The sequence below is a fragment of the Podarcis pityusensis genome (assembly GCF_964106645.2).
Source record: "Podarcis pityusensis genome assembly, chromosome: 1".
Taxonomy (NCBI): Eukaryota; Metazoa; Chordata; class Lepidosauria; order Squamata; family Lacertidae; genus Podarcis; species Podarcis pityusensis.
Genome location: NC_138028.1, coordinates 39,783,144 through 39,799,235, shown reverse-complemented (window position 1 = coordinate 39,799,235; position 16,092 = coordinate 39,783,144). Strand labels below are relative to the sequence as shown.

The 16,092-nt window shown below is 42.6% G+C and overlaps 2 protein-coding genes across 7 annotated transcripts in view; one reads left to right on the top strand and one right to left on the bottom strand.

Annotated features, from left to right (window-relative positions):
* CDIN1 (CDAN1 interacting nuclease 1) overlaps positions 1-16,092 on the bottom strand; it is a 128,256-nt gene that overhangs the window by 100,084 nt on the left and 12,080 nt on the right. Inside the window, exon 1 of one of the 6 annotated variants that reach the window (XM_080979303.1) lies at positions 14,693-14,712. The exons of the other annotated variants lie outside the window; for them this stretch is intronic. The gene's annotated coding sequence lies outside the window, so the exon portion shown is untranslated. Of the gene's footprint in view, positions 1-14,692; positions 14,713-16,092 lie in introns of those variants that run through there. 6 annotated transcript variants of the gene reach the window in all.
* LOC308460204 (tigger transposable element-derived protein 1-like) lies at positions 8,031-10,949 on the top strand. The gene is made up of 2 exons (XM_080976294.1): positions 8,031-8,244; positions 8,919-10,949. Exon 2 carries the CDS (start codon positions 9,102-9,104, stop codon positions 10,803-10,805), a length of 1,704 nt encoding a protein of 567 aa, XP_080832420.1. The 5' UTR covers positions 8,031-8,244; positions 8,919-9,101; the 3' UTR covers positions 10,806-10,949.

The following is a 16,092-nucleotide window of genomic DNA, read 5'->3' as shown; positions in this document are numbered from 1 at the left end:
AAAGCTGCTCTTAGCTATCAATAATAATAGGATTGGCATCATTGTTACAAAAGGCTTCAGAGGCTGTTTGTTGTGTATCAGTTATGGCAGTGGTTTCCAACCAGTGTGCCATGGCACCCTAGGGTGCCTTGAATGATTGTCAGGGGTGCCGTGGGCAACACTGGCCTCTGTCCCTTTCGTTCTCTTCCACCTCTGATGCCCTCTTGTGTCTCTGCCTCCCAAAGCCTTGCATGACTTGTTTCTTGCAGCAGCCATGTCTACAAGCTCCCAAGGGCTGTGGGGCTGGCTGGGGGGTGCTGGTTGCCAGAAGCTGAGGCAGCCTTTGAATAAGCAATCAAGCATGTGAAGGAGTCCAGCCTGCCAGCCCTTGCTGTTGGGAATGGACAGACAAATGGGAGACTGGGCAGGCAGGCACTACACTGGCCTTTCTTTTGCTTGCTGTGTGCAAGGCCTGCCTGGGAACTGAGCACCCAGTGCTGAAGGGGAGCCTTTCCACCATGCAGGCCTGGCAGCACCCACTGATTCCTCCCAAAGTAAGGTGCTGGCCTCACGTTCACCTTTGGCCAGTCTGTTGGACCACTAAGGCTGGGAGCATCCTCTTTTCCCAGGCCCCTGTGGGCAGTGTGAGGAGGTACCTCTCTTTGGGGTGAGGAAGGGCAGCTCAGAGACCTGGGGCAGCAGCCGTGGCTGCCCAGAGAACTCCCAAGGAGAGGGGAGAGGAGGCTGAGGGAAAACTCCACAAGGGAGGGGTGTTTGAAAAAGGTTGAGAGGCTGCCAGCTCTGCAAGCAAGGGGTGACATAACTGGGATCCTGAGCCCCACAGGGGTGCCGCAGAAAGAATGCAGTTGGTCAAGGGACCTGTGGACTCATGAAGGTTGAAAACCACTGAGTTATGGCATTTTTCTGGCTCTCTGCTTTCCTAAATATAACAAGGCCATGTGGTATTCCCCCCCATATATTTTTGTTTAACATAAAAGGAAAGTACATCCTTGTAAAAGTATATGTGAAATTCTTACACCAGTATCAGGTGCTTTAATTTGAGTTTGGTTCATTTTCCTGTAACACCCCAACTTTTTAAAAAGCTGGGAGGAGGGAATCTGCCACACATGGTGATACCACTTGGTTATAGGTAATATAATCAAATTTAGAAAGTGGTAAATTAAGTGTGTTATTTACAAGCAATTAATTACAAAAAAACAGGCAGGTAGCTTTCATTATGTTGATTACTGTTAATGACATTGGCCTCATGCAGCTACTGTCTTTAGCATTTACATAAACCACGTGTTAAGTGCATGTGGTACTTGACAGCTGTATTCAGGTCATAAATCACACAAAGACCCAAAGTTTTTAATGGTATAATTATACACAGTTTATTCTATAACACTTAGCATTTTACTAGTTACCTGTGGAAAATGACAGGTTTTGCTGCACAGCCTCAACAAAACTCAAAACAAGTATTTCATTTGGTGTATACAGTCTTGTATTTAACAACTTGCCTGGCAGTCATACATAAATGGCCAGGAGTTACATGCAGGCGAGTGAGTGAACTGGTGACTAAGGAGTAGATTGCCTCATTTCCCCTCTGCCAGCCTATTTGGTTTCCATACTAGCCGCTCATGAAGGAAAGACTCTTATTCCACAGTCAGTATGGAAATGGCTAAGTGGGGTGGGGGCATAGATCACCCTCTCTTTCTTATTCCAGACCTTCACCAAAAATCGTCACAGGCTTGTTTACAACAAAATAAGACACACAATACACAAGAACAATAACCGCAGCTTAACTTAGAAACGGCTTCACCTACCAGTTTCTAAAACTTGACAAAGTGAATTTTTGCCTGGTGTATAAGTGAATATAAAGTGGTGTCAAAACACACTTTGGTGAGGTCACAATTTACTAGCCTTGTGTCATTACCCCTGCATTCAGCAGTGATCTGGATGAAGTCAGAAATAGGTCTGGGTCATGGCACAGAGCCATAGCTGTCAACGTTTCCCCCTTTTTAAGGGACATTCCCTTATTCCGAATAGGATTCCTTGCAAGAAAAGGGAAAAGTTGACAGCTATGCACAGAGCTGATTGTGGAAGGCAGGGAGACCACTGCACCTGAGGCAGCTGAAGAAGAACTCACAGAGGAACCTCCCAGACCACCAGGGCCTACAGAGCCAGAGCCTGGACCGTCACAGGCACCCTCCCCTGACCAGATGCCTTCCACCACATACTACCAGTCCAGCAGCACTAGGAGTGCAACAGCAGGGAAGCTATGGCCTGCCTTCAGGTTAGAAAGAGGCACAAAAGGCCTTGGTCTGCTCCCAACCTTTGTTGGAGCAAGCTGCTCACTTGGAGCTGTCCGTGGTCTAGCAACCTTCGACCAGCCCTGTCACCATCCTTGCTGCTTTCTCCAGGAGTTTCTTATTAGCAGTAGTAGCTCTTGCCAGCCAATTTAGAAAGCTTTGTGAGCCTGTCAGGTGATAATCCAGCAAGAATGGGAAAAGCTAGCTTTGCAAAAATTGCCTAGCCTAGACAAATGTTAAAGGTATAAAAGCCATACCCGCTCCAAAAATTCAGGAAGCCTTGTATTTCTTGTACAGCACATCCAGTCCTTGCTATAACTATAGTTGGGGGAAAACTTTTGCTCAAGTTTAATTGGATATGAGATGTTGACAGAATGCAGGGAACTAGTCTGACATATCTATGATCAATAAATGAATGGACATGAGCCTAAATCTTTTCAACATAGCAGTTTTTGTTGAGACGTGGCTATCTATGAAAATCCCAGTATGACTGGGTTTCATGGCTAAGATCACCACGGATAAGATCACTGCTACAGTACATAGTCGAGCTGGGAATGCACATGCTATTGATTATTTTATTAAATGTATTCCTTATTAAAATAATGAATTCAAACAGGGAAAAAAGATAGAGCACCAACGTTAAAATGTAATTTGAAATGGACCCATTGGCAGTTTTAATTTTATTTTTAAGTTTCCCCCACCTCACATTTATATGAATATACCTGTTGGTTTTCTCTTCCATAAGTTGATTTAAATTTGTAATTTCTTAAAGTGCGTCACTTGTGGGTTGGTCTATGAATGAAAATTGTAACTTCAGAAAAAGAATTTATGTTTTAAATGAAACTGATGGCTATGTCATGTTAATGTTAGATCATAACTAGCTAAAGAAAGTGGGAGTAGGGACAACAGTAAACCATCAATGGAAAATAAGGATAGTACTGTCCACGAACTTTTTTTTAATATAAAGTCATGGTCTGCAAGATTTTTCTCAGACTTTTAACATGAGCAGTCAAACATTTTGCACAAGCAGAATATCCTAGTAGAGGGACAGGGGCCACATATACTTTGTTGATAATAAATTTACCACCAAGAAACACTCCATTTCTCTCACTCTCAAGTCGAGAGTTTGTCAACATTGTGACATGGTGACTTTTTATTAGGAGTAAATGCCACTGTTGGGTATGTGAGTCTGCATAACTATCAACATTTTGGGGTGCAATAAGCCATTTTAAATTTTGTTAACACACCTTATTCCACTAAATAACTATGAATAAATGTATAATCTGTTACCTGGAGAGAGGGAGAAAAAAAAAGCAGGAGGTCTCTCTAGCCACCTAATCACCATATCAATGACACATGCCACAACAGAGAGGCACTAGTTTATTTGATTGATCATGGTAGATAAACTCCAAATAACAGAGAAATTAACAAATGCTTGACATTTGCTCAACATCCATTATTCTGACACTGCTTTCAGAATTTCAAAGCCTGGGAGTATGCTTAATCAACATTCATATTCCCAAGTGAGCTACAGGCACCATATTGCGCCCCGCCTTAGTACTGATGAAAACTGCATATTGGCCATTTCCAAAGTGTTCTGGGACTCCACACGGGGCCCCTTCTCTCTTGTTCCTGTTCTGCAGTTTTTCTTTTAAACACTTCCAAGACAAAAGCATCTGCCAGTTTTTCTCTCTGGGGATGTATGCAAAATGAATTTAACAGTTTTAAGGCCAGAGAAACCCTCACATCTAAATTCATTCATAGGACAGAAAAGGGCCTAAGAGGCCTCTCCAGGGACAAAACCCTGCTGAAATTTTCCCCGACAACAGTGGGAGCTTTATAAAATCTAAGTCCAGACAATTTCCAATTCAAATGCCCAGCATAGCATGACCTTTGTCAGATCTAAGAGCCCTGGATGCACCCACTTTTTCTTCTTCTAACTAGCACAGACATTAGACAGGGCACTACAGCTAAGCAAGAGGCTCAATATTTGCATGCTCTTCCATTGTGAAAATTTAACAGTGACAGCACTGTGTCGAATTCTTTTCCCTTTAGAACTTTAACTCCATAGGAGGGGCATAGCTGACAGATGACTCTCCAACATATGTGTTATGTACACTGCACAGCTGAGGAACCTTGAATCAATGTCATAGCATCTCAGAGATGACCTACACCTTTCTGCCCATTGTGTGTGTGTGTGTTTTTTTGAGGGGGCACAATAGAAATCACCCCACCTAAAAAAAGACAACAAAATATTAACAATTTATAGTCATTAGCCTGCATACACAGCAGTTCCACATAAATTGTATAAATGTTCTACACAAAGTAATTTATCAGATATGACACATTGCACATCATATTGTATTATTTAATATGCTTACTAAAATTTCATGGATCAAACGCTACTCTTGAAAGAACACAAAAGGCACTGAAAAATATTTCTTCATCATCCATGATTTATTTTGATTACCTTTTACAGCTACATGATAAAGTGGAACTTGAAAAATTACAAGGTTACGGTTTACACAGCTTTGCTTCATATACTAAACATAACAAACGACTCCATGTCTGGTAGTATTTTACCTGCACTTAGTATTCAGCAATACACAAGAAAACCTCTTAGTTTGGCACTAAATATTTAAATAGTGTGTAACAACAAATATCCTGACTCTTTAAAGACGAGTGAGAGTTTCAGTCTGATTCTATGCATTTATAAACAAGTCCCAGTCAATTCAATAGGATTTACTTCCTAGTAAATTACGTATCATAGAATTGTATGGTTGGAAGGGCCCTCAAGAGTCATCTAGTCCATGCTATGATGGCTACAGATTAAAGCTACAGACTAGATCTCCAGTTCACCAATTTTCTTGCAATGTTACATCCAATTAGGCTTAAAAGATTACTTAATAGTCTTTCTATCTAGCTTAAAAATGGTGCAGACAATGTACAAACAGTACTTCACTTCAGTACTTGCCTGCTCCCTGCTGTTGTTTCTCATTTACCCATTATTAAACAAAATGGCTTAGATCCAGAGAAGTGCCAGTGGAAGGAGGCTGCCAAAAGTTAAATTGCCTGTCCTCTCCTCTTTCCACCATCCCCTGACCCCTGCAAAGTCTCCTGAGGGTTGAGGACCACTTTTGAATGGTGGGGATTGGACTGTGGAGCCTGGCACTGAGGGGGGAAATATATGGTCCTCATTCAGTATTGTTATATGCTACTGTGCAGTACATCTTTTATGTACCAGGAAAGGTCCTAGAACAGATAATTAAACTTGATTTCAGTAAGGTGTTTGACAAAGTCCTCCATAATGTTCTTTCAGAGAAGCTGGGAAAATGTGAACTGGATGAAATTTGTAGCTTGGTTTACTGACCAAACCCAAAAAGTGCTCACTTGTGGTTCCTCATCAGCCTGGAAAAAAAGTGGCAAGTAGGATCCTGTCCAGTGTACTGTGCTGTCTGGATGTCCTTCCTCCGTCTAGGTGCACAAAGTTGGGCACTCCAGCCACAGTTCACCACTGAGAAAGCTGAAAGGCGGTATGTACTATACAGAGACCCTATCTTTTTCAACAGTTCCCTCATATTAGGAGTGTTCTCACGCACTGGACATACTGAAACATCATACAGGTGTGGCACGGGGGGGGGGATTGCCCATGTGACCAATGAAAGAATACCTTTCGATAATGCTATTCGAGTTTTTGAAAGTAAGAGCACCAAGGAAGTTTTGTATAGTGGTGTTTTTTTTAAAAATTATTAAATTTATATACTGTTCTTCATCCGAAGATCTCAGGGTGGTCTGCATAAGAAGAGTTAACAGCTTAACTGTAAAGTACCATTTAGTCCAGATATATATTGAATCTCAATACTGCATTAAGACAGCTAGTCTAAGGAGCCAAATATCCTCTAGATACCTAGCTCATGTAGCACCCTCTAGATGCTGTTGGTTTCCAACTACCGTATTTTTCGCCCCATAGGGCGTACCGGCCCATAGGACACACCTAGGTTTTTTTTGGGGGGGGGGGGAATAAAGAAAAAAAATATTTCTCCCAACCCCCAGAGCAGGCAGCACTCCGCAAGCTTTGGGAGACCGGCGCGACTTCCCGCCGGGCTCCCACGCCTTGCGGATATCTGCCTGAAGCCCAAACCAGGTCGGGGAACAGCGGGATGGTGGCGCTCCGCCTCCCCGCTGTCCCCCGAGCTTGTGGGGCTGGCGGTGGGGAGAAGCGCGCTTCTCCCCACCGCCAGCCTCCAAACCAGGTCGGGGAACTAAAGCCTGGGGCGCGCTGTGCAGCGCGCCCCAGGCTTCGAGATGCAGGCTGCTATCCGCAAGCCTAGGGAGCCCGACGGGAACTCCTGCGGGCTCCCAAGGCTTGCGGAGAGCTTACTGAAGCCTGCATTCGCCCCATAGGACGCACACACATTTCCCCTTCATTTTTGGAGGGGGAAAATTGCGTCCTATAGGGCGAAAAATACAGTACCATCAGCTCCAAGCCAGCAAGGCAAATGCTCAGGGATAATGGGAATTGAGATTTTTAATATATTAAGCAGCACAGAAATTAAATTAAATTATTATTTATTAATAACAACAACAACAACAATGAAGTCGAACAACATCTGAAGGGCCACACATTGGTTACCCCTGCTATACAGAAATAAGATGGACCATGGCTCAGTGGTGGAGCATCTGCTCTGCATGTAGAATATTCAAAGTACAGTCTCTAGGTGGGGGTAGGAGAGAGCACTGTCTGAAACCCTGGAGAATCACTGTCAGCAAGTGTAGACAAGTGTTTAGCCAGATGGACCAATTGTCTGACTCTGTATAAGGCAGTTTCCCATGTTCCTAAGAAGAGCCTTGTTAGATCACACCAAAGAGCTTGTGTTCTCTAGGACTACTATTTTATATTTTATTATTCATGTTGATCATGGCATTCTCACAGGTGACATATAATAGCGGTGGTCTCCCTTATTATTTGTTTTCTAGAGGTAAACTGCTACTGAATACAGATATTTCATTTTAAGCTATTATAATAGATATGATAGATGTAGAAAAGGGATGAGAAACATGTGGCCCTCCAGATACTGATGGACTAGAACACCTATTATCCCTGACCGCTGCCCATGCCGGCTGGGGCTATTTCCACTGTTCCTGAGCTCTGGAAGCAGGAAGCTCCCAGCCCATGGGTAGGTAAACTAAGGTCCAGGGGCCAGATTTGGCCCATTCGCCTTCTAAATCTGGCCCACGGACGGTCCGGGAATCAGCGTGTTTTTACATGAGTCCTTTTAATTAAAATGCATTTCTGGGTTATTTGTGGGGCATAGGAATTCATTCATTTTTTCTCTCCAAAATATAGTCTGGCCTCCCACAAGGTCTGAGGGACAGTAGACTTTCCCTGCTGGAAAAGTTTAATGACGTCTTGTGGCGATCCCACATAGGGCCCCCGGACGTTTGACAGTCTATTGACCCTGTGCCGCCACTGCGATTGCTTTTTCCGCTGTCACCACCCCGTATCTCACGGGGACACACGGAGTCCAGTCAGTTGTTAACATAAACAAATAATCAAGTTTATTTTTAAATGCAGGAACAAGCTTATGGTTTCAGTTAATTTTCTCTTGTCAGTTTCTTATTCTTAGTTCCTAACAACTCCAAACTGATTATTCCACCTATCTACAGTGGTGCCCCGCAAGACGAACGCCTCGCAAGACGAAAGGTTTTTTCGTTTTCGAGTTGCTTCGCAAGACAAATGTCCCTATGGGCTTGCTTCGCAAGACGAAAACGTCTTGCAAGTTTGTTTCCTTTTTCGTAAAACCGTTAAAACCCAGGGTGCATTGCTGGAAGAGGTGCAGTTGCGACTTGACCTCGAGGAGCAACACATTGCACGCGGTGTGGTGGCCTTTCTGAGCTTTTTAAAGAGTTTGCTGGATTTTTGAAGCTTTTCCAAAACTTCTTCTGCAGCTGCTTGGTAAGTTAAACTTTTGAAACTTTTTTTGGGGTTTTTTGGATTTTGGGTTGGGGTGTTTAGAATTCAAGGACTTGGTGTTGGGGAGGGGTTTGCAAGAATCTGGGAGCTTGTGTGGTTTTTTTCTGCATTTTTATGATTTTCTGTGACCATTGGGCCATGTTTATTTTTTTTTTTAAAAAATCTGGCTTTGAATTTTTGAATTTCTGTGTGCTGGGTGGATGGGGGAACAGCTGGGGAGGGGTTTGCAAGAATCTGGGAGCTTGTGTGTCTTTTTTCTGCATTTTTATGATTTTCTGTGACCATTGGGCCATGTTTATTTTTTAAAAAAAAAAATATCTGGGTTTTGAATTTCTGAATTTCTGTGTGCTGGGTGGCTGGGGGAACAGCTGGGGAGGGGTTTGCAAGAATCTGGGAGCTTGTGTGGTTTTTTTTGAATTTTTATGGTTTTCTGTGACCATTGGGCCATGTTGTTTTTTTTGAAAAAAATTTCTGGGTTTTGAATTTCTGTGTGCTGGGTGGCTGGGGGAACAGTTGAGGAGGGGTTTGCAACAGTTGGGGAGGGGTTTGCAACAGTTGGGGAGGGGTTTGCAACAGTTGGGGAGGGGCTGGGGGAACAGTTGAGGTTTTTGAAGACTTTGGTGATTTTTAAAGCTTTCCCAAAACTTCTTTTGCAGCCATTTGAGGATTTTGAAGACTTTGGTGATTTGCAGCCATTTCGTAAGTTAAACTTTTAAAACTTTTTTTTGGGTTTTTGGATTTTGGGTTGGGTGTTTGGAATTCAAGGACTTGGTTCTGGGTTTGAATTGCTGATTTTTTTTTTCTTTTTCTGAGTTTACAAAGGTAACAGCTGTGCTGCCATGGGACCCAAGAAGACTGCTGCTGCTGCGGAGGCCGGCGAGAGGAAGAAGGAGAAGGTGACGCTGGAGATGAAGAAGGAGATCATCCGGAAGCACGACGGTGGAATGCGTGTGACGGACCTCGCCAGGGAGTACGGCAGGAACCCATCGACCATCGGGACCATCCTGAAGATGAGGGAGAAGATCCTTGCGACTGATGCAGCCAAGGGAGTCACCAGGATCGTGAAGAACCGCCCAGCTGTTCTGGAGGAGGTCGAGAAGTTGCTGCTCATCTGGTTAGAAGAGAAGCAGCATGCAGGGGACACAGTGACTGAGGCCGTCATTTGTGAGAAGGCCAAGGCCTTGCACGCAGACCTCATCCGGGAACAGCCAGGAACCTCGGCCGAGCCAGAAGTCTTCAAGGCAAGCAGAGGCTGGTTTGACCGGTTCAAGGCAAGATCCGGAATCCACAGCGTGGTCAGGCATGGAGAGGCTGCCAGTTCTGATGTTCCTGCGGCTGAAGACTTTGCCTTGGAGTTCCTGGAGGTTGTGAAGACGGAGGGCTACGTTCCACAGCAGGTCTTCAACTGCGACGAGACCGGGCTGTTTTGGAAGAGGATGCCCAAAAGGACTTTCCTCACACAGGAGGAGGCCAAGTTGCCTGGCCACAAGCCCATGAAGGACCGTCTGACCCTGCTCTTCTGTGCCAACGCAAGCGGCGACCTGAAGATCAAGCCCCTGCTGGTGTACCACTCGGAGAACCCACGGGCCTTCAAGAAACACAAGGTCGACAAGGAGCGGCTGAGTGTCATGTGGCGATCCAACAGCAAGGCTTGGGTCACACGTGTGCTGTTTGTGGACTGGGTCAATCTTGCCTTTGGCCCTGCTGTCAAACAGTACCTGCTGGACAACGACCTGCCGCTGAAGGCTTTGCTTCTGATGGACAATGCTCCTGCTCATCCTAAAGGCCTTGAGGTGGACTTGTTGGAGGAGTTCAGCTTCATCAACATCATGTTCCTGCCGCCTAACACCACGCCACTGCTCCAGCCGATGGATCAGCAGGTCATCGCCAATTTCAAGAAACTCTACACCAAGGAGCTTTTCAGGCGATGCTTCGAGGTGACTCATTGCACCACCATCACCCTGCGGGAATTCTGGAAGGACCACTTCGACATCGTCACCTGCTTGAAGATGATCACCACGGCCTGGAAGGGGATCAGCCAGAGAAATTTGAATTGCGCTTGGCGCAGCCTGTGGCCGGACTGTGTGGCACCAAGTGACTCTGATGCACCAGAGTCAACAGTGGTGCAGGACATTGTTGCCTTGGGGAGGACCATGGGCCTGGAGGTCACAGAGGAGGACGTCTGCGAGCTGGTGGAGGAGCACGACCACGAGCTGACCACCCAGGAGCTGGTTGAACTGCAGTCAGAGGTTGCGCAGGAGCAGGCCTCGCTGGAAGAGGAGGAAGCAACTGAGGAACGGCTGTCCTCCAAAGAACTGAGGGACATTTGCCAGAAGTGGAAGGAGGTGCGGGCTTTTGCAGAGCGGCACCACCCTGACAAGCACGTGGCACATGACCAAGCGAACATTTTTGATACGACGGTCATGTTGCCTCTCAGGGAGCTGCTGAAAAGGCGGATGAAGCAGCAGACCATGGACAGGTTCCTCAGCAAGAAGCAAAGAGTGGAAGAGGAACCTTCTTCGAGTGGTCCCCCAGAGTCTTAGAAAATGTAATGTACCCTTTTTTGATTTTTAAATGTTTTTCCTGTCATGTTTAGAAACTTAATTTATTGTTCCTTCAATTTTTGATATGCTCTTTAAAGTATGTGTGACTTTAAAGAGCAGTTAATAAACTCTTGTTGTACCAAATTTGGCTTTGTTTGGACTTTTTTTGACCATAGGAACGCATTAATTGAATTTCAATGCATTCCTATGGGAAACCGTGCTTCGCAAGACGAAAAATTCGCTAGACGAAAAAACTCGCGGAACTAATTAATTTCGTCTTGCGAGGCACCACTGTATCTGACTCCACCTAACAATTCCTCTCACTCTCTCACAATACAACTCTACCAACCCACACCTAAACCGCCCTCTTCCTTCTTCAACTCCCAAACCTCAACCCTCAACTCCCAAACCTCAATTGACTTTCAAAACCTCCCACTCTAACTTTTATTCCCCCCTTGCATTCTCACTGGCCAATCACCTCACACCTATTTTAACCCTTTCCTTATGACCGATCCTAGAAGGCAAACCCCACACCCCTGTCCCAGCCTGTCCCTTTTAGAACTCCATCTTGAGCCCAGCTGAAGCCACATCACAGTAGGGGTCCTGATCCCCCACTCCATAGCAATGATGAAGCAACACATTTGGCTCTTTTACTCTCCCTCCCAAAGTGAAAGAGCTAGAAAGCTTTCAGAGAGAGCAAAATGCTAAATTTCAATTGTTTTCGACCTAGTTTTATTGTACATCACCTCGAGACGATTATGTAGAAGGCAATCAATAATAATGATGGTGATGATGATGATTATAATTACAAATTAATTCATTTAAACCAGCTTAGCTGTTTCCAAAATATAATAAGCAATGAAACAGACATATTTATTTGGTAGACATATTTATATGGCAGATAGATACAAATTTAAAAATTATATTATCATTTCAAATAAAATGTAATAATAAGAACAGGTTTTCTATAAAAAGGTAGTTTTGTGTCTAGACAATAACGAAGTTCCTGGGCTATGCAAACCCCCATTAAAGATTCAGCTTCGGTTTATTGGGCCACATACAGCATATCACTGCCTTTAAGCACTAATCTACTAACTCATCCACCTCTCCTGATTTAGATGGAACAGAGAGATGGAAATGGGTGTCACCCACATATTGGTGGCACATCACTCAAACTATCCATGTGGCTCCCAAAGCTCACAGTGGCTTCAGATAGATGTTACATAGAATGGGGGATAAGATGGAAACTTGTGAGACACCACAGGATAGCTCCTATAGCACCAGACAGTGGTCCCCATAACTACTTTATGGAAACAGTCCTGCAAATAGGAGCAGAATCCCAACCTCACTAACCTGAGCCACTCCAGAAAGATACCATGGTCAATGGTATCAAACACCAAAAGGTCAAGAAGAATGAGTAGGGTTGCATTCCCCTCATCTTTCTCCCGGCAAATGTCACGAACCAGGGCAATTAAGCATGCTTGAGATTGGACACTTCTGGGTCCAGGAAGATTCTCCACCTGCTCTGCTCAAACGAAGCATTAAACACTCCCCAGTCCCACCCAGTTAATACCCTACAGCTAGCTTTAAGAAGACCAAGGTAGGTAGGTGGTTTAACTTAAGTATGTTAATTTCAGTAATTATAAAACTCAGAATAAAACTTAGGTGACCCTAATCCTTACATTCCTGGAAGCCTGTGCAAGTTAAACAGATAGACAAGGTCAGATACAATCTAATCTTTTTACTGGTTGAGAGGGGAAAATAATAATACAGTGGTACCTCGGGTTATGAACTTAATTCGTTCCGGATGTCTGTTCTTAACCCAAAACTGTTCTTAACTTGAGGCGCGCTTTCGCTAAGGGGGCCTCCCACTGCCACCAGCATGAGATTTCTGTTCTCATCCTGGGGCAAAGTTCGTAACCCGAGGTATTACTTCTGGGTTAGCGGAGTTTGTAACCCAAAGCAATTGTAACATGAGGTACCATTGAAGATCAATGGTAACCACCACCCATAATCAAAAGCCATCTAGGAGATGAGTACACTATTCCTAGATAACATTTGTTGACCATGACATCTGAATAAAATTGCCATTAACTATGGTTCACCCCTAGTTAGCAGGAACCATAGAATCAAAGATGCATACATCAATGTAAAGAATAGATAGTTGTAAGCAGGAGGGAATGCAAAAGAAAATGTAAATCTAGGAAAGGAGGATAGAAGAAGCAGGTGAGTCCATGGGATGCTCCCAGCTACCCAACTATAGTCACAGTAGTAAGTAGGCAAATATTTGTTTCTCTTGTATCTGCAGAAACTATTGCCCACTGCAGAGACAATATTTTAACATATATTTATAATAGCTTTTCCATTCCGTAACTTTAATATTTTAAATAAAGATTATCAATTAACAATAAACATAGAGCTTCAAGTCTCAATATGGCTACAAAGAAAAAATAACAGATTGAACCCAGATTAGACATGATTAGACTATCTGAAATTTAACGAGACTTTAGTAATGACAAACCAAAGACCCACCAATTTCAATATTTCTACTCCAAGTACATTATATTTTCTTTGAATCTAGTCTAACCATGATAACATCTGGATTCAACCCATTGAATTTCCCAGTTTTGATTCAGATACAGGCATCTAGTGGAATGCCATTCAAGTGGTAACAAGAAAAATAAACTTAAAACCAAACTTCTAATGGTTTTCTAATTTAACATTGCTATTGTTTTCTTGCTTTAAAAGTAGCCACTTCATTCACTAAATAAATCCTTAAAAAAAAAAAACAATTACAAAAAAGAAAAACAATGCCAAAATAGAAGAGCATATATAACTTTCATTTTATTTAGTGATGTAATAAGCTTGGGACGTATATCAGGACCAAGAGAGTCATGGTCATTAATTTAGGCAATAAATCATAGGCCTTGCCAACAATGACAGCAAACAGATGCTAACAAGGAAATGTATTATTTAATATTGCCATGTATTATAAAAATGTAAGCATGTTTAAGACATCTTAATTTTTTATAATAATATGCATTTAATACATTACTGTTTTGACACGTGCACGAATCAGATTTATAAGGTTCATTCTGCAAATGCATCCTGTTTTATAAGTATGGAGGGTATTCCAAGTTTCTTTTTTTAAAAAGAAGCAAGAGGGAAAGCCTTTAAAATTATAACTTGTAATGATGTCTGATTTATCGCTCGCATTTTGTAATAAATATTGTTAGGGGCAACATAAACTTTGAAAAGTAATGCTTTCCGAGAACAAGGAGAACTCAATATTCTCAATATCCAATTCAGGTTGCAATATTTAAACAGTTCAAATATCAACGTTCCTGCCAGACTAAGAATCTTCCTACATTGAAAAAGGTTATTACAGAGAAGGTTTGTAGTTGATTGACTTGCTTATATTTAATCCAAGCAACTAGTTTGTTTCCATATTTATTTTTGCTTTTCCATGCATGCAATGGTAATCTCATTGATTTCAACAGAACTTACTTATGCCTATAAATTAATATGCTTAAGCTTACCACCTAAATTCTCTTGCTGATATTCTTTGGGGGAAAATGGATAAATATAAAACCTGTCCAAACGTACTCACCTTCCCAAATATGAAAACAGGCAAGACTAGGTTTCTTAGTTTGACAAACTGTACTAGCTTTTTACATGAGATGACTAACTGCAGAATGGCATCAAGATTTGCCTTTTCTGTATTCATCTTTGAAATCTCCTTGCAGGTTATACAAAATGATCTAGCAGGCAGAGCATATTGTATTATGGAGCACACATTATTATTTTTAGTTACTGCTGTTTAACAAGGTAACACGCTAATCCAATGAACAGTGTTTTTGTTTATACATGGTTTTATTTAACTTTACCTTTCAATCAACTCTTGTATGTCCCAGCTGTCTTTCTTGGAAGTGCTACAGTCAACGCTTTAGAACACTTGAGGAAGCACTGATCAGAGTATGGAAACGAAATTTTCTTCATTAAATCTACTGAAGCAGATATTAAAAATGCATTTAATATACTGGGGATGGTTGGTGGGCATCAGAGAGTGTGACAGGCCAGTTACTGATGAGCTGCCGTCAGACGGCCTTCTCAGCAGGAATCTGTGTCTAAGGCTGCTGAAGGACAGCAATATCTTCCCTTGTGTGTAAGCTCTATTCATCTCCCAAGTATTTACTAAATCACAGGCCTCTGCACACAAACCCAGCGTTTCAGCGCATGCTAACAAATGATGGATGGTCCAGTCAATTCGTTATGTCCTGAAAGCGTGATTTCCTGCCATTCCAAATCATCAAACCTCTAGAGCTTTCAGAGCTGATCAGTCCTAGAGAATATATTTTGCAGGCTCTATTAAAGGAGTAGAGGTTGTTACCATTAAAGTCTCTAACTTTTTCCTGCTGGCTGGAAAGAATGAATGAAAGGGGAAAAAATAGCCTTGGCATTCTAGGTAAAGAAGCCAGTGTTCCATTTAACACCAACAGTTGTTAAAATAGGAATGCGGGAGAACTATATACATTAAAAGTAGATTCAGTTATGAAGAAATTGTATATATTCTTTTGTTATGCTAAACATTTAGATAATATTTGATCAACAAAACATGAAATCCTTACTGTGAAACCAAGGAGTCACCTACAGGCTTAATTTTTTTTAAAAAAATGATATAATGAGTATTGCTTTCTTAACAAATATTTATGAAGACATCCATTTTGTAATTATAAATATGAGCAAAATAGACGTCTTAAACTATACAGTGGTACCTTGGGTTACATACGCTTCAGGTTACAGACTCCGCTAACCCAGAAATAGTACCTCGGGTTAAGAACTATGCTTCAGGATGAGAACAGAAATCGTGCTGCGGTGGCGCGGCAGCAGCGGGAGGCCCCTCTAGCTAAAGTGGTGCTTCAGGTTAAGAACAGTTTCAGGTTAAGAACGGACCTCCGGAACGAATTAAGTACGTAACCAGAGGTACCACTGTATTGCATTGCTTGTAACATCTGCAATAAATAATGCTCTTCCGGTAGATCAGTATGTCTTACATAAGTGCAAGAGTCTACACGCTCTAAACTGGTAGGTTTACATACAAGCACATACCTGTGTGTCTACTCCACTAATTTTTAATTTTAAGGAAACGAAAGGAGCACACACACATTGACTTATACAATACTTTGCCACCATTTTCTATCGTAAATAGATTTGCCTGCTACTTTGCTATCAGTTTATGTAGATGTATGTTTGGTATAGCAGCAGATGAGCCCATTCCAGATAAACA